General features: G+C 42.9%; 1 protein-coding gene across 1 annotated transcript; it reads left to right on the forward strand.

Moving 5' to 3' along the window:
• On the forward strand, nt 1–26,275 carry p2rx4a (purinergic receptor P2X, ligand-gated ion channel, 4a). The gene is made up of 12 exons (XM_071351219.1): nt 1–456; nt 756–903; nt 1,318–1,389; nt 16,204–16,276; nt 19,492–19,588; nt 19,691–19,771; nt 21,069–21,210; nt 22,151–22,287; nt 22,739–22,832; nt 22,972–23,037; nt 24,821–24,916; nt 25,070–26,275. Exons 1-12 carry the CDS (start codon nt 314–316, stop codon nt 25,088–25,090), a joined length of 1,170 nt encoding a protein of 389 aa, XP_071207320.1. The 5' UTR covers nt 1–313; the 3' UTR covers nt 25,091–26,275.
• The last annotated feature ends 1,154 nt before the right edge of the window (nt 26,276–27,429 follow it).

The following is a 27,429-nucleotide window of genomic DNA, read 5'->3' on the forward strand; positions in this document are numbered from 1 at the left end:
TATCCGCGATCCTTGGGACTTCCCGACACTAAACCCTTACTTTAACCTTAAGCCCTTACCCTAACCACAACCCTTACCTAACCCTTAGGCTACCTAACCATAACCCTCAACCATTTTACATTTTAACTTCACTGGGGGTCGGGACGTCCCAAGGATCCCGGGTAGCACGGACCGTGAAAGTTAAACTGCCTGTTGTTTTTTTTCGAAAACCCGTGACATACAGGGAAGATATCCTTAAAACGGTCGGGCTATCTCGTTTTTTTATGAGGATACAAAATAGCGTTTTTAATCCCTTTTTTCGGAGGCAGAAAACATGATGAAAACGATGGGATGTTGTGCGTCCATATGTCAATGTTTTTTCGAATATTCAACACCGAAAATTCTTGTAATTAGGAGCTTCAAGGTTGGAACCCTCAACAGAATCACGCAGGCTTTAGTGATTGCATATGTGATCGGGTAAGTGTCGCATAAAGACCACATGACATTCTAACAATTTCATATTGACTTATGTTTACTAATCAAACAAAGTGGTTTCGTCAGTACCCCTTCCTATACTGCCATCATAGCCACAGCTGTCACAAGATTTTTTGGGCAATATTTAACTTATTTTCATATATATTTTATATAAATAATATACAACGATATCTCTGTGATTCACCCTATGTTATACTTTTAAGCCACATGGACCTGGGAATAAAGGTAAGCCCATAATGCATTGACCACCTCTTTGCATCCCCCCTTGCACACCTATGCAGGTATGTCTGTGTGCTGAACAAAGGCTACCAGGACACGGATGCAGTCCTCAGCTCTGTCACGACCAAGGTGAAGGGCATCGCCCTGACCAACACTTCCGACCTGGGCCTGCAAATCTGGGATGTGGCAGACTATGTCATCCCACCACAGGTATCACCCAGACATATAGAAGATGAAGTATAGGCCTGGTCTATTGTAATCACCACCACCAAATACAGGTACCCTTTACTTCCCCCAGTCACCTGATGCCAGGCTGACTGACACCCATCATGGTGGGTGTGACCTCAACTTCAGTGGCACTGTGGAGTTTTATGGTTCCTGCTTGTTTCACTTTAGCTTCGTGCACATTTTGGCTTTTGGGTCAGTTGGGGTGACTTTGTACTAAAATAGAAAATCCATTGGGAGTGGTATACCGCTGCTCAGACTAAAACATGGAATGTGTGTCAGAGATGAAACAACTGTGTCCTACTAACTTTATTTCAAGCAAAAGCCATGTGAATAGGTCAAACCCATTGATGATTGTATGTTTGAGAGAAGTAATTTGAGTTTTTTGATTTGTGGCAGGAGGAGAGCTCTTTCTTTGTGCTGACGAACCTGCTCATCACTCTGAACCAAACTCAGTCGCACTGTCCAGAGGTAAGACATTTTTTTAAATGTAACCTTTATTTAACTAGGCAAGTCAGTTAAGAACAAATTCTTATTTACAATGACGGCCTATCTAACATACTGAATATCCCATCCACCTGAAGATATGTTCATGGAAAAGGCTCTACTTTATACATTTTGATCTAAAACTTCAATTTTATTACAACATCTAGGATAACTTCTTATGGCTGCAGCGGCAGTATTGAGTAGCTTGGATGAAAGGTGCACAGAGTTGCCCAGAGTAAACGGCCTGCTCCTCAGTCATAGTTGGTAATATATGCATATTATTATTAGTATTGGATAGAAAACACTCTGGAGTTTCTAAAACTGTTTGAATTATGTCTGTGAGTATAACAGAACTCATATGGCAGGCAAAAACCTGAGAAAAAATCCAAACAGGAAGTGGAAATTCTGAGGCTGGTAGATTTTCAACCAAGCTCCCATTGAAATCACAGCGAGATATGGATGAGTTTTCACTTATAACGGCTTCCACTAGATGTCAACAGTCTGTAGAACTTTGTCTGATGACTCTACTGTGAAGGGGGGCCGGATGAGAGGAGAATTAGTCAGGTCTGCCATGAGGTGACCATTCTTTGACCATGTGTGTTCACATGAGATGGAGCTCCGTTCCATCGCTCATCTGAAGTCAATGTAATTCTCCGGTTGGAACGTTATTCAAGATTTATGTTAAAAACATTCTAAATATTCAATACATCGTTTGACATGTTTCTACGGACTGTTACGGAACTTTTGGACATTTCGTCAGGTTTTAGTGAACTCGCTTCCCTGATGTTGGATTTGTATACCAAACACGCGACAAAAATAGCTATTTGGACATAAATGATGGACATTACTGAAAAAATGAAAATTTCTTCTGGAAGTGGGAGTCCTGGGAGTGCATTCCGACGAAGATCAGCAAAGGTAAGTGAAGATTTATAATGCTTTTTATGAGTTTTGTTGACTGCACAATTTGGGCGGTTAACTGTATGGCTTGCTTTTGTGGCTGAATGCTGTTTTCAGATTATTGAATATTGTGTTTTGCCGTTAAACTTTTTGAAATCTTACACAGCGGTTGCATTAAGAACAAGTGTATCTTTAATTCTATGTAAAACATGTATCTTAAATCAAAGTTTATAATGAGTATTTTTGTTATTTGACGTGGCTCTTTGCAATTCCTCAGGATATTTTGGAGGCATTTCTGAACATGGCGCCAATGTAAACGGAGGTTTTTGGATATAAATATTAACTTAATCGAACAAGACATATATGCATTGTGTAATATGAAGTCTTATGAGTGTCATCTGATGAAGATCATCAAAGGTTAGTGATTCATTTTATCTCTATTTGTGCTTTTTGTGACTTCTCTCTTTGGCTGGAAAAATGGCAGAATTTTTCTTTGAGTTGGTGGTGACCTAACATAATCGTTTGTGGTGCTTTCGCTGAAAAGCCTATTTGAAATCGGACACTTTGGTGGGATTAACAACAAGATTACCTTTAAAATGGTATGAGATACATGTATGTTTGAGGAATTTTAATTATGAGATTTCTGTTTGAATTTGGCGCCCTGCACTTTCACTGGCTGTTGTCATATCGATCCCGTTAACGGGATTGCAGCCATAAGAAGATAAGTTGTACAATGACTTTGGGGAAGTGAGAATGTCTGAGTGCTTGTGCCTGTGTGCAGCCAGAATGGATATTTTCAAAGACAATGGCTGAAGCCTAAATGTTTGTGTGTGACTTGGATAACCGAAGGACTCTATTTGGCTAACAGTATGCATTCCTAAAGGATTTTATTGCAACTAGTCATTGCTCACTATTGTTTAATTGTCTTGTAATAGAGCTCGACAGCTTGTAGTCCTAATTTATTTATTTTTTGTTGCATTTTCTACCTCAGGTTTGTTGGTCGTTCCTATGGGGGAAATGAATGTGGAAAGAATGGGTTTTGGGATAAACAGAGAAAATAAGGTCTGAGGTTAACACAGGCTTAGTAGATCTTATATGTTTTGTTCTATGAGATAATATCAGTCAGTTAACATGACCTTTATGAATTTTGAAGCTTTTATGTGCTTTGTGCTTATTTTGATTAAACGCTTCGAAATAAGCACAAAAAGCGATGTTAGCTGATTAAGATCATTTCATAGAACAAAACATATAAGATCTCCTAGCATGTGTTTACCATAGACCTTATTTTCGGTGTCTATCCCCAAATCCTACAAAAACCCATTCATTTCCCAATAGACTGGTTGGTTGTTTAGCAACTAAACCGACACGTGCACAACTATGGGGCAAAGCAGACAGGGTTGGCTTAGATCTTCGACAACATGTAAACTATATTTCATGTCCAAATGTTTATTGAAACATTTTTACAATGAGCACTTGTTGTCTCTCAAATACTTAATTACAGTTGTTGGTTAGCTAGCTAGCCAATTTTAGCCATATTAGCATAGACATGACGTCAGTCAAAACGCCTCAAAACAAGACATGGTATCAATAACAAGATACAATGAGCTGAAACGAGCCACCTACGATTCCCCACATGGCACCTTCTTGTCATTGTTGCTAGCTATGTGACCGTTCAGAATCATTACAATGCACGCCTTCCGGCCACATCAATGCGTGCCATCATTATCATGATGTTGTCAGCCAACTCGTCTATATACTTTGGTCAACGAGCCATAGCGGAGTAAGCCTTCGTTAGTGCCTACAAAAAGACGCCATTACTATTGCTCTCTATTGGATGGAGTCCAACCCTCAAGTCATGTGCATGATAGAGAAGTTAAAGATGCGCTATAAGAATGTAGTTTCTAATTGACTTTGGGGATCTAGGATAAGTTGTACAATGACTTTGGGGAAGTGAGAATGTCTGAGTGCTTGTGCCTGTGTGCAGCCGGAATGGATATTTTCAAGGACAATGGCTAAAGCCAAAATGTTTATGTGTTACTGTCACGCCCTGGCCATAGAGGTTTTTATTCTCTATTTTGGTTTGGTCAGGGTGTGACTAGGGTGGGCATTCTAGTTTCCTTATTTCTATGATTGGGGAGCATATATAAGTTGTCATTTTCCGTTTGGGTTTTGTGGGATGTTGTTTTCTGTATAGTGTTTTTTTCCTGACAGAACTGTGCGCTTTCGTTTTCACCTTTTGTCATTTTGTTTGAGTGTTTTTTTTTTAACATCATGAACACTTTCCACGCTGCGCTTTGGTCTCATTCCAACGACAGCCGTTACAGTTACGGCTCTCATTTGTAGAAGGAAGAGTGGACCAAGGTGCAGCGTGGTAGGTGTACATCGTCTTTTTATTGATGACACCAAAACAAAATAACAAAGACAAAAAAACGAAAGCAAACAGTTCTGTCAGGCACAGACACTAAACAGAAAACAAGATCCCACAAAACCCACAAGGAAAATGACATTATGTGTGACTTGGATAACAGAAAGCCTCTATTTGGCTAACAGTATGCATTCCTAAAGGTTTTCATAGCAGCTAGTCATTACTCAATATTGTTTTATTGTCTTGTAATTTAGCTGAACAGCTTTTAGTCCTAGAAAACTGAATTTTTTTCCATTTTCATTTTCTACCTCTGGTTCGTTGGCCATTCTTATGGGAGAAATTAATGGGACAAGGTAGCATGTCCGGTTAACAGGTCAGGGTTCCATAGCCGCTGGCAGAACCGTTGAACTGGAGCAGCAGCACAACCAGGTGGACTGGGCACAGCCAGGAGTCATCAGGCCATGTATTCCTGATGCGGCTGGCTTCCAGGTTAAGCGAGCAATGTGTCAAGAAGCAGTGCGGCTTGGCAGGGTCGTGTTTCGGAGGATGCACGGCTCTCGACTTTTGCCTCTCCCGAGTCCGTAAGGAAGTTGCAGTGATGTGACAAGACTGTAACTACCAATTGGATATCACGAAATTAGAGAGAAAAACAACAAAATATAAGGAAAGACTTAAAGGTCAAGACAGAGTCTGCGTCTCTCACATGCATCTCTCACATGGATAGGCAGACCATTCCATGAAAATTTAGCTATATAGGAGAAAGCCCTGCCTCCAGCTGTTTGCTTAGAAGTTCTAGGGACAATAAGGAGGCCTGCGTCTTGTGACAGTAGTCTACCTTTAGGTATGTATGGCAGGACCAAATTGGAGAGATAGGTACTGTAGGCACAAGCCCATGTAATGCTTTGTAAGTTAGCAGTAAAACCTTGAAATCAGCCCTAGCCTTAACAGGAAGCCAGTGTAGAGAGGCTAGCACTGGAGTAATATGATCACATTTTTTGGACCTAGTCAAGATTCTAGCATCTGTGTTTAGCGCTAACTGAAGTTTATTTAGTGCTTTATCCGGGTAACCGGACAGTAAGGCATATGATCATAAAAAGAGAGAGGTCCAAAGTAACGCCAAGGTTCTTCACAGTTTTTTAAATTTTTTATCTGAGATGACTGTACAACCATCAAGATTCATTTTCAGATCCGACAGCAGATCTTTTTGTTTTTTGTGACCTAGAAATAGCATCTCTGTTTTGTCCGAGTTTAAAAGTAAAATATTTGCCGCCATCCACTTCTTTATGTCTGAAACACAGGCTTCCAGGGTAGGCATTTTTGGGGCTTCACCATGTTTCATCGAAATGTACAGCTGTGTCCTCCGCATAGCAGTGAAAGTTGACATTGTGTTTCTGAATGACATCACCAAGATGTAGAATATATTATAAAAACAATAGTGGTTCTAAAACAGAACCTTGAGGAACACCGAAACTTACAATCAGGTTGTCAGAGTACAAACCATCCACAGTGACGAACTGACATCTTTCCTGACAGATAAGATCTAAGGATGGCTATTTGAAGAATCTCAAATGTATATTTTGATATGTTTAACACTTTTTTGGTTACTACATGATGTAGTATGTAGTAAATAATATATGTGTTATTTCATAGTTTTTATGTCTTCACTATTATTCTACAATGTAGAAAATAGTAAAAATAAAGAAATTCCCTTGAATGAGTAGGTGTTCTAAAACTTTTGACCTGTAGTGTAGGTCCGGAGACATGTTGGACAAAACCCACTGAGTCGATGATGGCCAAGACGTGCGCCAACAGAAAGACGCATCAATCTCAGTTAAAGCACCAAGTGAGCAAAACAGCGCCTCTCTGTCTTGTTATGTGTAGAACATGTATCTGATGCTGTCTGGAACAAAAGAGTATGGCATGTCACACTATTTCTGGCAAGACAGCATCAGATTCATGGGCTAAATATAGGGGCCGCTGTTTCACTCGCTCTGATGCTTTCTCCAGTAATATAGTCTCAGCAGAGAGGAAGTGGCGAAGTGAGAGGGCTCACTCGTGCCAAAATCTGTCCTTTATAAGCTTAATGGGTTTCTATGGAAATAATATGCAGACCTAAGCTTGTCGCCTGCCTTCCCTCCTTTGGCACAAATGCCGGTGACATGAGCTTGTCATCATTATATACAGATCTCTGGTTTCAGCCTCTAGAAAAGAAAGTTGGCAGGTGCACAGTTAGGATGCTGGATTGCCCTGATGTAAAGTGATGTTTCACCAAACATATATAATTACTCTTGTCTAAGTAAAATCATTCAAAATACTTCACCAGGAAGCATGACTTAGCCACATTCTTTAAAAAAATAAATAGCTGTGGATCATTTCAAATCACAAGTGTGTTTAGGAAGCCTCTATTTGGGGAGTGCGCTTGGCAATAGGTCTAGCTGAATAGGTCTAGCTGATTTGAGTTGTGGCTGTCAGTGAAAAGCGTGTGAAGATAACGTGTCTTGAGTATAATTTAAAATATTACATCAAGAAGAAGGGGGGGTGGGGTGTGGCGAAGACATGGTGAGTCTCCAGAATGCATTGCATATGTAGGAATGTGCCCATCTTATTTCTCATTGTCTTAACTCACCACATACACCACACATTTTTTCTTCGCCTCACACAAGTCAACAAAGTCTGGTTTTTAACATCCATTGTGAATGATACTGTAGTTCATCAGTATTTAAAAAATCACCAAGCCTCAGTGTGAAAGAGCAAAATATCATTATCTGATGATCCCATATATCCAGTGGAAACGTCATTAAAAAAAAAACATTTCTGTCCGGATCACACTGGCACAGGAAACTTTGAGAGCCCGAAATAGGCTAGTGATATGTTGCAAGTTTGTTAGCGACACCTTCGGGTCAGACCTTGTGATAATTTGATACAATGTTGAACTTCACTAGCAATAGTTCAAGTCAAGACAGATAGAAAAGGTGGCAGACAGGCAGAGAAGAGAGATGAATGTGATTGAAAGAACCAGAATTTTTGCCAGGATATTTTCTATTATTTTATTTGTAGGCTTTAGGTCTATGTATTTTACTTAGTTCATGTTGGAAGTTATAGGCCTACTGTTGCATTAGCCTATAGGCTATCTTTTTAGTTCTATGCTCTCATTTCTTTAGCCGCCAATGGATCACAGTGTATCAATGTGTCCAGTGCACTCGCCATAGTTTAATTTGAGATTTTTATAATTTTACTTCAGATTTTTATGATTAACCACGTGACAATGATTTTTAAATTTTTTATTGAAATTAAACTGTTCCACGGAAATATATAAATGCACATATAAATAGTCATAACTGGCACGCAGTGTGACTAGGGTGGGCATTCTAGTTTCTTTATTTCTATGTTTTCTTTGTGTTTGGCCGGGTGTGGTTCTCAACCAGAGGCAGCTGTCTATCGTTGTCTCTGATTGAGAAACATACTTAGGTAGCTATTTTTTCCACCTGTGTTTGTGGGAAGTTGACTTTGTTTAGGGCACATAGCCTTTGAGCTTCACGGTTTGTTTTTGGTAGTGTTTATTGTTTTGTTTGGCGTCATTTTGATTAATAAAGAAAATGTACGCTTACCACGCTGCACCGTTGTCCTCTTTTGTCGACAGCCGTGACACGCAGGTCGGTAGAAATGGTAGGATAAATTGTAAGCTTCCCCAAACTTGAAACCAATAAGCTTCTTCTTCTTCGAACTACCAAAAAATATAAAAATAAAAAGTCAAACAACTTTTCTGTTAAAAATAAATAAAACAGATCTGGTCCCTAAACAGGCTCAAGGGGAACCTGGGAGGGTGGGTCTTCTGGCGCCAGTACCCATTGCAAGTCTTCCAATGTAAAATCCCTGAGTCCCAAAAACTGCCACAATAATGTCTAGTTTTTTCGACTTCTTTGAGACTTGTGCTGTACAGTTTATAACTGTGGCAATGAACGCAACAAAATCCACCTTTTTAACACACAGGGTATCTTTTGTCTGGCAGCAAACATTTACTACAGGCTGTGGTGTATCCACTACCATCTCTTCACTGGCATCTCTTGTTTCCTTAATTATTTTGCCACCTCAATTTCCTTCACCCTTACAAGGCACTCCAGGAACTCAGGATGATGATCCCCACCACAATTGCAACACTGTCGTCCTTCTGCACACCGTTCTTCAGTATACTCTGTTCGTCTGCACACACTTCAAACATGGCCAAATCCTTTACGATACTTACGCCGTAAGAGCTTTTGTCCCCAAGCCACTGCAGTGTATCTTACATAACCAAGCTTCACATGCGTAGGTATTTTCTTTTCATCAAAAAACAACAGGACCGACAGACTTTCTTCTTTTTCTCCATTCACCCAGCAGGTCAGACGCCGAGCACCAACCACGCCAGGAATTCTCTTCAGGTATTCAACCTGAACATTGTCGTGGAAATTTTAATCAATAATGAGGAGAGACAAGATCAATCCCAATCAGGATATTACTTTATTCAAAACGTATTAATAACATCGATTAATTATTGCAATAATGAAGCTGGTCGACGAATCACCCCTAGATGATTCGTTGAGAGCCCAATGTGGATTTGAGCCACAGCATTTTATAGCAAAGTACATCTTCCTGAATGTTCATGACAAACATCAGATGTATGGAATGGGTCACAAGGTTAGGATTTGTATGAAAGATACTAATAATTCACAGCAGACTGTAAAGACTGTTCTCATTGTGTAGAAACCAGGGTCTGGCCCCCAAAACAAAGTTCCTCTCATCAAATCAAATCTTATTTGTCACATGCGCCGAATACAACATCATTATCCATACCGGAGCCATCTCCACCCTGGTACCTCCCGGCACACAAACACTAACTCATTCTATGGAATGCGGGTTCTGAGAGAGGACAAGACCATCATAAATCAGTTGCTAGAGTTAAATCTCAGAAGCTCCTCTCAGTTCACACAGACACAGAGTTCTAAGAACCCTATTTTGTTGCATAAAACAACCATTTGATGCAATAACAGTATTATTAACATAATCTTGTAATTTCTCCACGATAACATCCGTCGTCATCCCTGAGATGAGTCCTTTGACGGGTGCTCTACTCCAAAGTTCAAAACATAAAACTTCTGTTGTCCGGATTCTTTTGAGACCCACTGCAATCTTCCTCTGCTCGTCAGAAATACAATGAATCAAAATAAGACCAATCCTGGTTACTCTAACAGACTCCACGTTTCCAAGCACATACTTCACCATTTATGACACCTCAAATGGGTTTCCCACATATGCATCCTTACTCAACAACCGCATCCCAACAAGAAGCGATTCATTATCATTTACACACTGTGGCAGACCAGGGGGCTTGGTCAAAACGTTTACACAGATCAGACACGGACAGAGTAGGATTAGCTCGGTTTCAAGGGTGTGTCACGCCCTGATCTTAGAGAGCCTTTTTATGTCTCTATTTGGTTTGGTCAGGGTGTGATTTGGGGTGGGCATTATATGTTTTTGTTTTCTATGATTTTGTATTTCTAGGTTTTGGCCGGGTATGGTTCTCAATCAGGGACAGCTGTCTATTGTTGTCTCTGATTGGGAACCATACTTAGCTAGCCCTTTTCCCTCCTTTCAGTGTGGGAAGTTAACTTTGTTTGTGGCACATAGCCCTTAAGCTTCACGGTTGTTTTGTATTGTTAATTTTTGCCGGCGTAATTTCTAATAAAAATACGTTGACCACGCTGCGCTTTGGTCTAGTTCTTTCAACGGCCGTGACAGGGTGTTTATTTGAATAACAAACCAAAAGAAAAGAGTAGGTCTCCCCTATGAGACCCTCTCCGGGATACCGTCTTCTGGGCTCCGGGTCTTGCTGTATCCTGTGGGGAACAAAAACTGAGCTCTCTACTTTTATCTCTCGTACCGTCCCCAACTATACGTGAGTAACCTTTCTTCCCCCAGTCCCTTCTCCCGTGTGCTGCCCTTCTGGCAGCTTTATGGGACCCGTCCAGCTGGTGAGCAATCAGCCCTTGATTACTCACAAACCACAATCATCCCCAATTAGTCCTGGCTTGAGAGCCCGTCGAGACCTGGCACGTCCAGCAGAGGGAGCCATCGCCTCGTGATGTAGACTCCGTCTGTCACCAGGCCTCGACGAATCTCTCCCTGGTGGCTGACCTGCTGTACGCCACCCCCCCTTAGCTCTGTCGGGGAGGGGGCTGTCATCAGTGTGACGTATGTCTCCCTTCTCAATAGGGCATTCACGTTTCCATGCTTCGCCCCTAACCTGTGCACAACAGAAAAAGAGAAGCGTTGAAGGGACAAGAACCACCTGGTGACCCGATCGTTTGTGCCCCTTCCCCTGGTCAGTAACCAGGGTGATGTGGGTACCTAGCAGGTAATACTTGAGGGTGTCTAGCGCTCACTTCTTCTCAACAATAGAGTAATTCTTCTCTCTAGGTATCAGCTTTCGGCTTATGTACATGAGGGGGTGCTCCTCCGCATCGTGTATCTGAATTGGATGGGAGCACAGCGCTTCCTTCAGGCGCCTGAACGCCGCTTCTGTCTCGCCCGTCCATTTCACTGTTTTCGGGAGGTGGGCCCCGGTTAGATCAGTGAGGGGTCAGGCTATAGCCACAAAGTTGGGGATAAACCGGCTATAGTATCCTGCCAGTCCCAGGAAGGACTTGACCTGTGTCTTGGTGCGTGGAACGGGCCAGTCAAGTACTGCGTGAACCTTCCTCTCCTGGTGCTTCCCCCATCCGATCAAATACCCAAGGTACTCCACCTCCTCGAACCCTAGTTTGCATTTCTTGGGGTTCGCTGTCAACCCGGCTAGCCTGAGCGTGTCCAGCACCGCCTGGAGGCGTGTCAGGTGCTCTTCCTAACCTTGGCTGTGGATGATGACATCATCCAAATAGGTCACTGCTGGTGGGGTCGAAGTACTTTGTCCATCAGGCGCTGGAATGTGGGCGGGGCTCCGTGGAGACCGAACGGGAGCACCCAGTACTGATATAATCCGTCTGGTGTCGAAAACGCCGTCTTCTCCCGGGAGGAGGCTGCCAATGGTACCTGACAATATCCTTTGGTCAGGTCAAGGGTGCTGATGTACCAGGCCTTTCCCAATCGTTCGATGAGCTCGTCCACCCTAGGCATGGGGTAGGCGTCGAACAAGCTGATTTCGTTCACACCCCGGAAATCATGACAGAAGCGCAGGCTACCGTCCAGTTTGGGCAACAACACCATGGAGCTGTACCATGCACTGTGGGACTCTTCAACGACCCCCATCCTCAGCATAGCCTCTACTTCCTGCTTCACGGCCTTCCTTCGGGCCTCAGGAATCCGATATGGCCTCTTCCGTGCCGTTTCGGGTACCGATGTGGTGTTCAATGAGGGTCGTGCGGCCTGGCTTCTCAGAGAACACCACCGTGTTCCGATCGACTAGCTCCCTGAGCGCCTGCTTCTGGGCCGGGGTCCTTATTGCTCGGGACCACCACTGGTACCAATGGCGTCCTAGGTCCCTACCATAACACGGCCAAGGCTGTCCTCTCGTACCACTTCTTCAACAGGTTCACATGGTAAAGCTGTTTGGGTTTCTGTCTCCCCGGCTGCCGTACGTGGTAATTGACGGGTCCCAGCTTCTCTATCACCTCGTATGTCCCGTGCCATGTTGCCAGGAACTTACTTTCGGCCGTGGGGATTAAGGCCAACACCTTGTCTCCCACCTGGAATTCTCGGGGCTGGGTTCCCCGATTGTAGACCTGGGCTTGGGCGCGTTGGGCCTTCTCCATATGTTCCCTTGCCATATGGCTGTCATCCGCTCCCTCATCATCTCCTCGTGCTCTACCACGCTGCGTAAGGGGGTCGGTTGGGCTTCTCGGATTGAGAACATTAGGTAGGGTAGTAGCTGGTCCCAGTTCTTCCCGTCCTGCTCAATGACCTTCCACAGCATTTGTTTGAGCGTTTTATTGAACCGCTCGACGAGCCCATCCGTCTGTGGGTGAAAGACGGAGGTCTGGATCTGCCTGATCTGCAGGAGAGTACATATATCTTTCATTAGGCAGGATATAAACTCAGTACCTTGGTCTGTCAGGATCTCGTTCGGGATGCCCACCCGGCTAAAGAGGTAGAACAGTTCCCGGGCAATTCCCTTGGATACCTCCACCCGTAGGGGAATGGCCTCGGGATACCGGGTGGCATAATCTAGTATTACCAGGATGTACCGGTGACCTCGTGCTGTTTTTACCAGGGGTCCCACTATGTCCATGGTGAGGCGTTACAAAGGGCACCCCGATGATCGGTAGGGGGACCAGCGGGTTTCGGAAGTGTGCTTTTGGGGCAGTGATTTGACACTCCGGTGCGACAATAGTCTCCCATGGCCTTCCTCATCCCGGGCCAGTGGAACCGGGCGGCGGTCCGTTCCCGGGTCTTCTCCATTCCCAGGTGTGCCCCCAACAGTTGGGTGAGGGCCAGCTGAAGAACGGTTCCCACGTAGCGTCAGGGCAGCAACAATACCTTTCGAAGTTCCCCCTGTTGGTGCGACACCTGATACAAAAGGTTATTCTTGATTTGGAAATGGGGGTATCGCCAGTCACTCACCCCCAGAAGTAGCTGTCCATCGACCGCTATCACTTGGGCTGCGGCGGCTTTCAAGTTCGGATCCTCTGAACCTCCGAATTGTCCCCTCAGTTGGCCCCCAGCGGCTGTCTCGACTGGCTCCTCGAAATCAAGGAGGAGGAGGCTGGGCTCCTTCTCCAGTGGTTCCCCAGGGGGTTCGGGTTCCGGCATCCCGCCGACTCTGGACCCGTAGATACAGGTTGGTGAAACATTTGCTTTCGGGCCGGACAGGCGATGATGGGTCGTCCTCGCTCTCGTCTTCGGACGGCTCTGACCTTTTTCCTCAGCTCGTGCCTCCACAGGGCCGCGAACAGCGGACAATCTCGTCCCACTAGGAGGAGAGGTACCGGCAACTCTGGTACGGCACCCACTATCATCTGGCAGTTCCCTTGTGGCGTCATGATGTTGGCCCATACGGTTGAATACCGCTTTGTGTCACCGTGAACACAGGAAATAGACATCTCCATACCACATTCGGTCCCCTGGTTCAGCAGGCTCATGGTTACGAGCGTAACCATACTTCCGGAGTCTAATAGAGCTTCTGTGTTGTGTCCGTCAACCTTCACCGGTACCATGGGTGCAGTTGATTCGTGGTGCGCCCAACAGGAGGTGACGTAGTTCACTGCGTGACCCACCTCGCGTCCGGGGCTTGCTGATGGCATCGACTTCTCTCAAGCCGGGCAATTCCAGGCAATGTGCCCCCAGGCGCCACACTCAAAACACCTCCTTTGGTCTCCATCTACCTGGGGTCGTCGGTGGCGGGTCGGCCCTGCCCCAGCCGTCTCTCCACGGGTTTGCGGTCATTTGGCCCTGCCGACTGTCGGTTCGGGGGACACAGCGGGGGGGCTGTCCTTCCGTACCCGACTCGGCCCAGCTCCCACTCAGCAGAGCCTGAGTGTTCTGATGCATCTCTACTGCTTCCAGGATGCCCTCCAAGGTCTGGGGCGCGCATAGACTCGTTGCCCTCCTCATGTCGTGGGGTAGCGCCTGTAAGAAGCGATCCAGGACCACTTTGTCTAGGATGGAGAGGGTGGATACCTCGGTTAAGAGCCATGCCCTGGTGACGCGCAGTAGGTCACTCATCTGGGCTCGGGAGGATGCGTCGGCTACGAACCTCCAGTTGTGGAACAGTTGAGCCCGATGGGCCAGGCTGTACCCGTAGAGGCTGAGTATCTCCCATTTGAGTCCGTCGTAGTTAGCCGCCTGTTCGTCGTTCAGGTCCCAATACGCCTTTTGGGCATTCCCAGAGAGGAACGGGGCCAGCAGACTTGCCCACTTCGGCCTTGGCCATCCTTCCCATAGTGCTGTCCGTTCAAATGTACAGAGGTATGTTTCAATGTCGTCGTCTTCCGTTAGCTTGATTAAAAACTGGTTTGGATGTGATTCAGTAGACACTCCTTGTAGCTTCCTGATTTCCTCAACGAGGCGGACATTTTGTAGCCGCTGTTCCGCCTGTTGGGCCCGGACGAACTGAGCTATCAACTCGTCCATGCTGATGCTGCGTAAACGTCAACCCTGATCTGACCACGTTATCAGAATGCCCGCATTCTCCACCACTTGTGGCAGACCTGGGGGTTGGGTCAAAACGTTTACACAGATCAGACACGGACAGAGTAGGATTAGCTCGGTTTCAAGGGTGTTTATTTGAATAACAAACCAAAAGAAAAGAGTAGGTCTCCCCTATGAGACCCTCTCCGGGATACCGTCTTCTGGGCTCCGTGTCTTGCTGTATCCTGTGGGGAACAAAAACTGAGCTCTCTACTTTTATCTCTCGTACCGTCCCCAACTATACGTGAGTAACCTTTCTTCCCCCAGTCCCTTCTCCCGTGTGCTGCCCTTCTGGCAGCTTTATGGGGCTCATCCAGCTGGTGAGCAATCAGCCCTTGATTACTCACAAACCACAATCAGCCCCAATTAGTCCTGGCCGGAGAGCCCATCGAGACCTGGCACGTCCAGCAGAGGGAGCCATCGCCACGTGATGTAGACTCCGTCTGTCACCAGGCCTCGACAAGTCTCTCCCTGGTGGCTGACCTGCTGTACGCCACAACACGTATCCTCCACTGCAATTTTAGACAATTAACTTTTTGTTCCATTTTCCGACACTACTGTTGTCCATTCAGAACATTCGTCTTCACCAAATTTACTCAACACGCTGCTTAATTCGAACTCATCAACCACTTCCACCATCTACCTAAAACTCATGAGCTGCCTACGGGCTTTACTATAACACTCATGAGCTGCCTACGGGCTTTACTATAACACTCATGTAAAAAGTGTGTGCACACATAGGAGGTCCCGTGAAATGGAAACGGGCCCGCCTTTGGAAATCAAATGCCCGTCCAACTGATTTTGTTCTGACACCGGGTCTAGACATAAATCAAAACACCTCAAAACAACACATGGTATTAATAACAAGATACCCACGAGCTGAAACGAGCCACCTACGATTCCCCAGCTTCTTGTCATTGTTGTTCGCTATCTGACCGGTCAGAATCTGTAGGTTTTGGCCAACGAGTAAGCCTCCATTAGTGCCTACAAAAAGACACCATTACTAATGCTTTCTATTGGATGAAGTCCAGCCCTCGAGTCATGTGCATGATAGAGAAGTTGAAGATGCACTATTAGAATGTATTTGCAAATGTTTTACGTCAAAAAAAAAATTGAAAATTGGCTGTATGATTTATATACATAAGCAATGTATTATTAGCTTTATATTGTCTCTCATTAAATCACACATCCTGTTTTAGGAAAACATGCTTCTGTTCTTGGGTGTAGGGAGGTGTACCCCTTTCTGTCCATTGAGGTCATTTCTGGACAACATTTTTAGGGGACCTGTTTTTGGTACTCATAGAGGTTCAAGTTCTGTATAGCGTCTAAGATATATTTTTAAGCTTTAAAAAATTACACTCATGCTGTCATGCGTTCAGGTCCCAAAAACTGGTTTTGACTGCACCTCAGACAGGGACTGCAAGGCTGGCTCACGTGATACCCGAGGCAATGGTAAGGATATTAAGATTTTGACATTGGGGAAATCGTCATTGATCCATTTCTATATCTGAGTTATCATATATTATGATCTAATCCTTGTTCTATGTTTGAGATGTAGATTATAAGGCTTTCTGTAAAAGAAAAAGGCCTTGTATTGTCACTAGATGGTAGCATTACATTTGACATTTTAGTCATTTAGCAGACACTCTTATCCAGAGCGACTTACAGTAGTGACTGCATACATTTTCATACTTTTTTCATACTGGTCCCGTGGGAATCGAACCCACAACCCTGGCATTGCAAGTGCCATGATCTACCAACTGAGCATTACCATTCAATAATCATTACAGTACCATGTCATATGTTGAGTGCTTGGCACTACAGTGCCTTCAGAAAGTATTCATACCACTTGACTTATTCCACATTTTGTTGTGTTACAGCTTGAATTCAAAATGGATTAAATAACTTTAAAAATCACCCATCTACACACAATACCCCATAATGACAAAGTGAGAACATATTTTAGTCGTTTTTGCACATTTATAGAAAATTAAATACAGAAATATCTCATTTACATAAGTATTCACACCCCTGAGTCAATAAATGTTAGAATCACCTTTGGCAGTGATTACAACTGTAAGTCTTCCTGGGTAAGTCTCTCTAAGAGCTTTGTACACATTCTTTAAGCCCTGTCAAGTTCGCTGTTGATCATTGCTCGACAGCCAGTTTCAAGTATTGTCATACATTTTCAAGCTGATTTAAGTCAACACTGTAACTAGGCCACACATTCAATGTAGTCTTGGTAAGCAACTCCAGTGTACAGTTGGCCTTGTGTTTTAGGGCTACAACAAAACTGTGTACTGTTGGGGGTACTCGAGGACCAGGGTTGGGGAAACACTGTTTTAGGTTATTGTCCTGCTGAAATGAATTTGTCTCCCAGTGTCTGTTAGAAAGCAGACAGAACCAGGTTTTCCTCTAGGATTTAGCCTGTGCTTAGTAAAACTCCCTCGTCCTTGCCCATGACAAGCATACCCATAACATGATGCAGCCACCACCATACTTGAAAATATGAAGAGTGGTACTCATTGATGTGTTGTGTTAGATTTGCCCCAAACATAATGCTTTCTTTTCAGAACATAAAGTTAATTTCTTTGCCACATTTTTTTGCAGTTTTACTTTAGTGCCAGTTTTCTTCCATCATAGCCATAAAACTCTGTAACTGTTAGGAAGGACGCCTGTATCTTTGTAGTGATTGGATGTATTGATACACCTTCCAAAGGGTAATTAATACCTTCACCATGCTCAAAGGGATATTCAATGTATGCTTTTTTTTTTACCCGCCAATAGGTGCCCTTCTTTGCGAGGCATTGGAAAACCTCCCTGGTCTTTGTGGTTGAATCTGTGTTTGAAATTCACTGCTCGACTGAGGGACCTTACAGATAATTGTATGTGTGGGGTACCGAGATGAGATAGTCATTCAAAAATCATTATTAAACACTATTATTGCACACAGAGTCCATGCAAATTATTCTGTGACTTTTTAAGCAAATTTTTCTCTTGAACTTATTTAGACTTGCCATAACAAAGGGGTTGAATACTTTTTGACTCAATATATTTCAGATTTTCATTTTGAATTACATTTCTATAAACATAATTCCACTTTGCCAGTATGGGGTATTGTGTGTAGGCCAGTGACACCAAATCTCAATTTAATCCATTTTAAATTCAGTCTGTAACACAACAAAATGTGGAAAAAGTAAAGGGGTGTGAATACCTTCTGAAGGCACTGTATAAGGTTCTATCTGCATTTTAATAAAAACAATTTTGGGGGGACCTAGCCTTGTTCTGTTCAATGTTCTCTACCTACAGTTAAAATCGGAAGTTTACATACACTTAGGTTGGAGTCATTATAACTCGTTTTTCAACCACTCCACAAATTTCTTGTTAACAAACTATAGTTGGCAAGTTGGTTAGGACATCTACTTTGTGCATGACACAAGTAATTTTTCCAACAGTTGTTACCAGAGAGATTATTTCACTTATAATTTACTGTATCACAATTCCAGTGGGTCAGAAATGTACATACACTAAGTTGACTGTGCCTTTAAACAGCTTGGAAAATTCCAGAAAATGATGTCATGGCTTTAGAAGCTTCTGATAGGCTAATTGACATCATTTGAGTCAATTGGAGGTGTACCTATGGATGTATTTCAAGGCCTACCTTCAAACATATGTGGATATATTGTAGCAACATCTCAAGACATCAGTCAGGAAGTTAAAGCTTGGTCGCAAATGGGTCTTCCAAATGGGCAATGACCCCAAGCATACTTCCAAAGGCAAAATGGCCTAAGGAAAACAAAGTCAAGGCATTGGAGTGACCTTCACACAGCCCTGACCTCAATCCCATAGAAAATTTGTGGGTAGAACTGAAAAGCGTGTGCGAGCAAGGAGGCCTACAAACCCGACTCAAATGAAACACAATACCATGCTCTTGTTTAAGCTTTTGGAATTGATTTGTTTTAAGATTTGTTTTAAAACAAATCAATTCTAAAAACTTTAACAAGAGCAAGGTATTGTGTTTCATTTGAAAACAGCATCACATTTTGTAAAAGCAGAATATTTCAGGTCATCCCACCCACCTGTCAGGAGGAATGGGCCAAAATTCACCCAACTTACTGTGGAAAGCTTGTGGAAGGCTACCCGAAACGCTTGACCCAAGTTAAACAATTTAAAGGCAATGCTACCAAATACTAATTGAGTGTATGTAAACTTCTGACTCACTGGGAATGTGATGAAAGAAATAAAAGCTGAAATAAATCATTCTCGCTACTATTATTCTGACATTTAACATTCTTAAAATAAAGTGGTGATCCTAACTGACTAAGACAGGGATTTTTTTACTAGGATTAAATGTCAGGAATTGTGAAAAACTGAGTTTAAATGTATTTGGCTAAGGTGTATGTAAACTTCCGACTTCAACTGTAAATAGTACTCTAAATACCCCAATTCATGTTAAGTTCAAAAGAATACATTATACAAATTGCTGACAACATTGGAAATGTAAAGCCAATTATCTCAGAGTCATATTTTTGCAGATAGAACCTTATAGTCCCAAGCTCTCAATGTGTCAATTAGATTTAAAGACAGTCTACCACTTACTTGTAGAATGACAGTCACATTATTGTTTTTCACTGACGTTCTCCTTTAAAGTGACTATCTCCCCTCAGGTGTTCAGACTGGGAAATGTGTGAAGTACTCAGCTGTTGATAAGACATGTGAGGTTCTGGCTTGGTGCCCGCTGGAGTTAGATAAGGAACCTCCCAAGTAAGAACTATTGAGTACCAAGGTGGAAAAGGTTGTATTTGCTTTTATTTTACATAATCCATCTAGAATGTTTTAATAATTTCACAATATAATTGTCTTTAGTCCTCCAATGTTGGCAGATGCAGAGAACTTCACAGTGCTTATAAAGAACAGCATCCGGTACCCCAAATTCAACTTCAATAAGTAAGTCAAGTTTTTACATTTTTGTGACTTGATAAATATGTTACGAGCTAAATTCCATTTAAGATTTGGGTCACACTTTATTTGCACAGTCTGGATAAGCAACTGCTTGCTAAGGTTATGGTTCGGTTTAGAATACGTGTGAGGGTTAAAGTTAGGATAAGGGTTAAGTTTAGGGTTAGGATAAGTAGATGCACTACATGACCAAAAGTATGTGGACACCTGCTCGTCAAACATCTCATTCCAAAATCCTGGGCATGAATATGGAGTTGGTCCCCCAGACGTTCCAATTCATCCCAAAGGTTTTCAATGGGGTTGAGGCCAGGGCTCTGTGCAGGCCAGTCAAGTTCTTCCACACCAATCTTGACAAACCACTTCTTTGTGGTTTACAGGAAAGGGCCTTCCCCGAACTGTTGCCACAAAGTAGGAACACAGAATCGTCAAGAATGTCATTGTATGCTGTAGCGTTAAGAATTCCCTTCACTGGAACTAAGGGGCCTAGCCTGAACCATGAAGGAAAAAAAAACAGACCATCATTCCTCCTCCACCCAACTGTACAGTTGCCACTATGCATTGGGGCAGGTAGCGTTCTCCTGGCATCCGCCACACCCAGATTCGTCTGTGGGACTGCCAGATGGTTTGCACTGCGCCAGAGTCCAATGGTGGCGAGCTTTACGTCACTCCAGCTGATGCTTGGCATTGCGCTTGTGTGCGGCTGTTCGGCCATGGAAGCCCACTTCATGAAGCTCCCTACGAACAGTTCTTCCTGACGCAGTTTGGTAGAGAGTGTTGCAATCGAGGACAGACGATTTTAACACGCTGCGTGCTTCAGCACTCGGCGGTCCCGTTCTGTGAGCTTGTGTAGCCTACCACATCACGGCTGAGTCCTTGTTGCTCCTAGACATTTCCACTTCACAATAACAGCACTTACAGCTCTAGCAGGGCAGAAATTTGCCGAACTGACTTGTTGGAAAGGTGGCATCCTATGACTGTGCCACATTGAAAGTCACTGAGCTCTTCAGTAAGGCAATTCTATTGCCAACGGAGATTTTATACACCTGTCATCAAAGAGTGTGGCTGAAATAGCCGAATCCACTAATTTGAAGGGGTGTGCACATACTTTTGTATATATAGTGTAGTTGAAATGTTACTGATAGTCTGTAGAGGATTTACAGATGGACTATCCAAATAAAGCGATACCAAGATTTGTTGCATTGGACACAGTGATAAACAATGTGGAATTGCAGTCAGGGCAACTGCATGCAACACTATAACTATGATATTTTTGTCTGTTCTGCAGAAGGAATATCTTGCCCTATGTCAACAAGACCTACTTGGAACAATGTGTATTCAATCGCATCACTGATCCAGACTGCCCGATCTTCAGACTCAAAGACATGGTCACAGAGGCCAATGAGGACTTTCAGACCATGGCTGTCCATGTAAGTGCCTGCTTCTTTTTAAAAACTCCCAAGTTACTCCCAATTTAACGGCTTCCCATAACATGTACAATACAAGTGTTTGCTTACGCCCACACCTATCAGGTCATACATAGATTTAGACACTGATATGTCATGACCTTATTCTCTTGATGGGATGAGGGTTAACCACATTGGCAACTTTGACAAATATTGTTCACCAGAATATTTTTCTGCAAACTACCCTAAAGGCATGGTCTACACTGAGTGTACAAAACATTAAGAACACCTGCTCTTTCCATGACATAGACTGACCAGGTGAATCCAGGTGAAAGCTATGATCCCTTATTGATGTCACTTGTTATATCTGCTTCAATCGGTGTAGATGAAGAGGAGGAGACAGGTTAAAGAAAGGTTTTTAAGCCTTGAGACAATTGATAGATGGATTGTGTATGTGTACCATTCATAGGATGAATGGACAAGACAAAATATTGAAGTGCCTTTGAATGGGGTATGGTAGTAGGTGCCTGGCGCACCGGCTTGTATAAAAAAAACTGCAACCGTGCTGGGTTTTTCACACTCAACAGTTTCCCGTGTGTATCAAGAATGGTCCACCACCCAAAGGACATCAAGCTAACTTGGCACAACTGTGGGAAGCATTGGAGTCAACACGGGCCAACATCCCTGCGGAATGCTTTCGACATGCTTTTTGTAGAGTCCATGCCCCGACGAATTGAGGCTATGTTGAGGGAAAAAAGGGGGGTTGCAAATCAGTATTAGGAAGGTGTACCTAATGTTTGGTAAACTCTGTGTATATTAGTCAAAATGTCATGATATATCTTATGGCATTTTGATTCATGTCGAGTAATCTAACATGCAGCATAGCATCTTATGTCTCAGCTGGTTTTCATTTGTAAAATCCATGTAAACTGCATCCTTATCTACGTTGATTGTCTTTGTCTAGGGTGGGGTTATGGGTGTCCAGATCCGCTGGGAATGTGATCTGGACATGCCAAGCAGCTGGTGTGTGCCTAGGTACACCTTCCGTCGCCTGGACAACAAGGACCCAGTGAACAATGTGGCGCCTGGATACAACTTCAGGTATAGGCCTGATGACAGGCCTGATGGAAACGGAAAATGTTTTTGTAAACATTACAAATGTCACCAAAACAAAATACGCTAGACAAAGTGGGATCTTTTTGTGTCTGTAAAATTAATTATGCGAGAAACATCTGTGAAAACGCCTTAATGCTCAAATATTTATATAATAACCATCATATAAAAGTGAACTTGGAGTCACACGATTACATGTTGTGTGGCCCTCCCACTATGACTCATTGGGAAAGCATGCAGTTTATTAGGCTACAGATGAAATAAGTTATGTTGAACTTTTGTTTTTAGACTACAACCACATCGATAGATAGATTTATCAGATTTATCTCTGACCCCAAATTATTACAACCATATGTAGTGTAAATATAAAATATTGATGTCCTTTTGTTTTTTTAAGACGATTTTTGGCAACACTCTTTGTGCTTTTCTTTTCCCACAGATTTGCCAAATATTACAAAAATGGTAACAATGAAGAGACAAGGACATTAATCAAAGGATTCGGAATACGTTTCGATGTCATGGTTTTTGGTCAGGTGAGCTTTCACAGAAACAATCTAAGCCATTTTTAACTTTGATATGATTATTTTAATGTCATAAAATAATGAATGAAATGGCGTTATAGTTATAAAATCCTGGTGTTCTAGTTAAACTGGTTAAATGTCTCTGCTTCAGGCTGGAAAATTTAACATAGTGCCAACACTGCTGAATGTTGGTGCTGGTCTTGCCCTCCTTGGCTTGGTAAATATAGTACTTCTATCACATGCTGTATGTGTTGTCGTTATGGAAACTGTATACATACAGTGGGGAGAACAAGTATTTGATACACTGACAATTTTGCAGGTTTTCCTACTTACAAAGCATGTAGAGGTCTGTAATTTTTATCATAGGTACACTTCAACTGTGAGATAAGGAATCTAAAACAAAAATCCAGAAAATCACATTGTATGATTTTTAAGTAATTAATTTGCATTTTATTGCATGACATAAGTATTTGATACATCAGAAAAGCAGAACTGAATATTTGGTACAGAAACCTTAGTTTGCAATTACAGAGATCATACGTTTCCTGTAGTTCTTGACCAGGTTTGCACACACTGCAGCAGGGATTTTGGCCCACTCCTCCATACAGACCTTCTCCAGATCCTTCAGGTTTCGGGGCTGTCGCTGGGCAATACGGACTTTCGGCTCCCTCCAAAGATTTTCTATTGGGTTCAGGTCTGGAGACTGGCTAGGCCACTCCAGGACCTTGAGATGCTTCTTACGGAGCCACTCCTTAGTTGCCCTGGCTGTGTGTTTCGGGTCGTTGTCATGCTGGAAGACCCAGCCACGACCCATCTTCAATGCTCTTACTGAGGGAAGGAGGTTGTTGGTCAAGATCTCGCGATACATGGCCCCATCCATCCTCCCCTCAATACGGTGCAGTCGTCCTGTCCCCTTTGCAGAAAAGCATCCCCAAAGAATGATGTTTCCACCTCCATGCTTCACGGTTGGGATGGTGTTCTTGGGGTTGTACTCATCCTTCTATTCCTCCAAACACGGCGAGTGGAGTTTAGAGCAAAAAGCTCTATTTTTGTCTCATCAGACCACATGACCTTCTCCCATTCCTCCTCTGGATCATCCAGATGGTCATTGGCAAACTTCAGATGGGCCTGGACATGCGCTGGCTTGAGCAGGGGGACCTTGCGTGCGCTGCAGGATTTTAATCCATGACGGCGTAGTGTGTTACTAATGGTTTTCTTTGAGACTGTGGTCCCAGCTCTCTTCAGGTCATTGACCAGGTCCTGCCGTGTAGTTCTGGGCTGATCCCTCACATTCCTCATGATCATTGATGCCCCACGAGGTGAGATCTTGCATGGAGCCCCAGACCGAGGGTGATTGACCGTCATCTTGAACTTCTTCCATTTTCTAATAATTGTGCCAACAGTTGTTGCCTTCTCACCAAGCTGCTTGGCTATTGTCCTGTAGCCCATCCCAGCCTTGTACAGGTCTACAATTTATCCCTGATGTCCTTACACAGCTCTCTGGTCTTGGCCATTGTGGAGAGGTTGGAGTCTGTTTGATTGAGTGTGTGGACAGGTGTCTTTTATACAGGTAACGAGTTCAAACAGGTGCAGTTAATACAGGTAATGAGTGGAGAACAGGAGGGCTTCTTAAAGAAAAACTAACAGGTCTGTGAGAGCCGGAATTCTTACTGGTTGGTAGGTGATCAAATACTTATGTCATGCAATAAAATGCAAATTAATTACTTAAAAATCATACAATGTGATTTTCTGGATTTTTGTTTTAGATTCCGTCTCTCACAGTTGAAGTGTACCTATGATAAAAATGACAGACCTCTACATGCTTTGTAAGTAGGAAAACCTGCAAAATTGGCAGTGTATCAAATACTTGTTCTCCCCACTGTATGTTAAATGGGTAAAATCTTATCCTTTATAAAGGGTTTATAGATGGTATCACTAGAACATGGTCCGTTGCATACGATTGTTTATTTATATTAATTGCAAGTTTCTACTTTTTGAAGGTGACTGTTGTTTGTGATTGGATTGTGCTGACATGCATGACGAAAAAAAACATCTATAACGAACAGAAATATTCTTATGTTGATGACTTTCAATTGGTGAGTAATAGTTTTTCTAATTTAAGAATGACCTGTTCAATACTGATAATGCAAAGAATTGTACCTATTAAGCCCTTTTGGCCAAAAGTTATCATACTTGATTATAGTCCTGTTTTTTCAATCCCCTTATAATAGACATTTTCTGTTTTAAAGCTTTCAAATGAAACACCATAAAGCCACAACAAATCATGTCGAGCAGAAACAACTGTGTATACAGCATATCAAGATGGAAATGTGAAACTGCATTTTTCTGGATTGAATCCCAGCACTCTTTTCATGATCCACATACTACAATCTTCCACAGACTTGCAGCTCGCTAACGATCCTGAAAATGTCTTGTTTCGGCTAACCATTCAGAGCTGTAGGGACGGAACATTTGGTGTGTCATTCTATTTTATTAAATCAACTCGGATTAGAGCTGAGAATCATTCACATTCACTCATTAACTAGGTCTCCATCCAACCTTTTTATGCATAAATTACATGTTGGATAAAAAACATGACAGGCCTGATGGAAACGGAAAATGTTTTTGTAAACGTTACAAATGTCGCCAAAACAAAATACGCTAGACAAAGTGGGATCTTTTTGTGTCTGTAAAATTAATTATGCGAGAAACATCTGTGAAAACGCCTTAATGCTCAAATATTTATATAATAACCATCATATAAAAGTAAACTTGGAGTCACACGATTACATGTTGTGTGGTCCTCCCACTATGACTCATTGGGAAAGCATGCAGTTTATTAGGCTACAGATGAAATAAGTTATGATGAGCTTTACAAGGTGGTGAAAGTGCACGGTGATGAGCTTGATGTTTCTTTCCAATAAATATCAAGGGTCTTTTTCTGGTGACATGATCATCGATGCTTGGCTGCCATTTGACAAATAAATATTTTTTGCTCTTTTGTCCATAATAATGTCATCATGTAGGCTAAATGTGAGCTCTAGCCAACAGTGTGCATATGGTGGACACACTCTCTATATAAGGCCAAAATGTTTGTGAGAAAACCATCAGTAGAGTTGAAAATGTGATGGAAACCCATTTAACTTATTTTTTTATTCGATACATGGAAATATATCCACAAAAGGTATTATGTGTACTCCGTCATCACACACAGCCTTTTATCTGCAACAAGTCAATTTGATGAAAACACCTCTGGTGGGAAAATGCGCATATTGTTTTTGTGGATTTTAGAATTTTTGCATGAAAATCTCTCGCCAATTGGATGGAAACCTAGCTAATGAGAAATGTTTCACTGCTTGCTGTGAAGGCCCAGTGCTAATAACAATCCTCTTTATTTGAGGACATTCAGGTTCACCTGTGTTGTACTTTAATAAACATTGTACATTTTTCTATAACTCTTGTTTCTGTCTTGGTGTAGCCTATAGTATTCTTTCAGTCATTGAGTGGTTATGTGTTATACAGTGCCTTCGGAAAGTATTCAGACCCCTTGACTTTTCACACATTTTGTTACGTTACAGCCTTGTGTGTCTACAGAATCTACACACAATACCGTATAATGACGAGGCGAAAACAGGTTTTTAGAAATGTTTGCACATTTATTTAACAAAAACATAAGTATTCAGACCTTTTGCTATGAGACTGGAAATTGAACTAAAGTCTATCCTGTTTTCATTGATCATCCTTGTGATGTTTCTACAACTTCATTGGAGTCCACCTGTGGTAAATTCAATTGATTGGACATGATTTGGAAAGGCACACACCTGTCTATACAAGGTCCCACAATTGACAGTGCAAAAACCAAGCCATGAGGTCGAAGGAATTGTCCGTAGAGCTCCGAGACAGGATTGTGTCGAGGCACAGATCTGGGGAAGATCTGGGGAAAGCCACCCCTCAGTAAAAGGCACATGACAGCCCGCTTGGAGTTTGCCAAAAGGCACCTAAAGCCTCTCAGACAATGAGAAACAAGATTCTCTTGTCTGATGAAACCAAGATTGAACTCTTTGGCCTGAATGCCAAGCGTCCATCCCTACGGTGAAGCATGGTGGTGGCAGCATCATCATGCTGTGGGATGTTTTTCAGTGGCAGCGACTGGGAAACTAGTCAGGATCAAGGCAAAGATGTACAGAGATCCTTGATGAAAACCTTATCCAGAGCGCTCAGGACCTCAGACTAGGGCGAAGGTTCACCTTTCAACAGGACAACGACCCTAAGCACACAGCCAAGACAACGCAGGAGTGGCTTCAGGACAGGTCTCTGAATGTCCTTAAGTGGCCCAGCCAGAGCCTGGAATAGAAACCTGACCGAACATCTCTGGAGAGACCTGAAAATAGCTGTGCAGCAACGCTCCCCATCCAACCTGACGGAGCTTGAGAGGATCTGCAGATAAGAATGGGAGAAACTCCCCAAATACAGGTGTGCCAAGCTTGTAGCGTCATACTCAAGAAGACTCAATGCTGTAATCACTGCCAAAGGTGCTTCAACATAGTACTGAATAAAGGGTCTGAATACTTATGTAAATGTCATATTTCAGTTTTTAATTTTTAATAAA

The sequence above is a fragment of the Salvelinus alpinus genome, chromosome 18 (assembly GCF_045679555.1).
Source record: "Salvelinus alpinus chromosome 18, SLU_Salpinus.1, whole genome shotgun sequence".
NCBI lineage: Eukaryota > Metazoa > Chordata > Actinopteri > Salmoniformes > Salmonidae > Salvelinus > Salvelinus alpinus.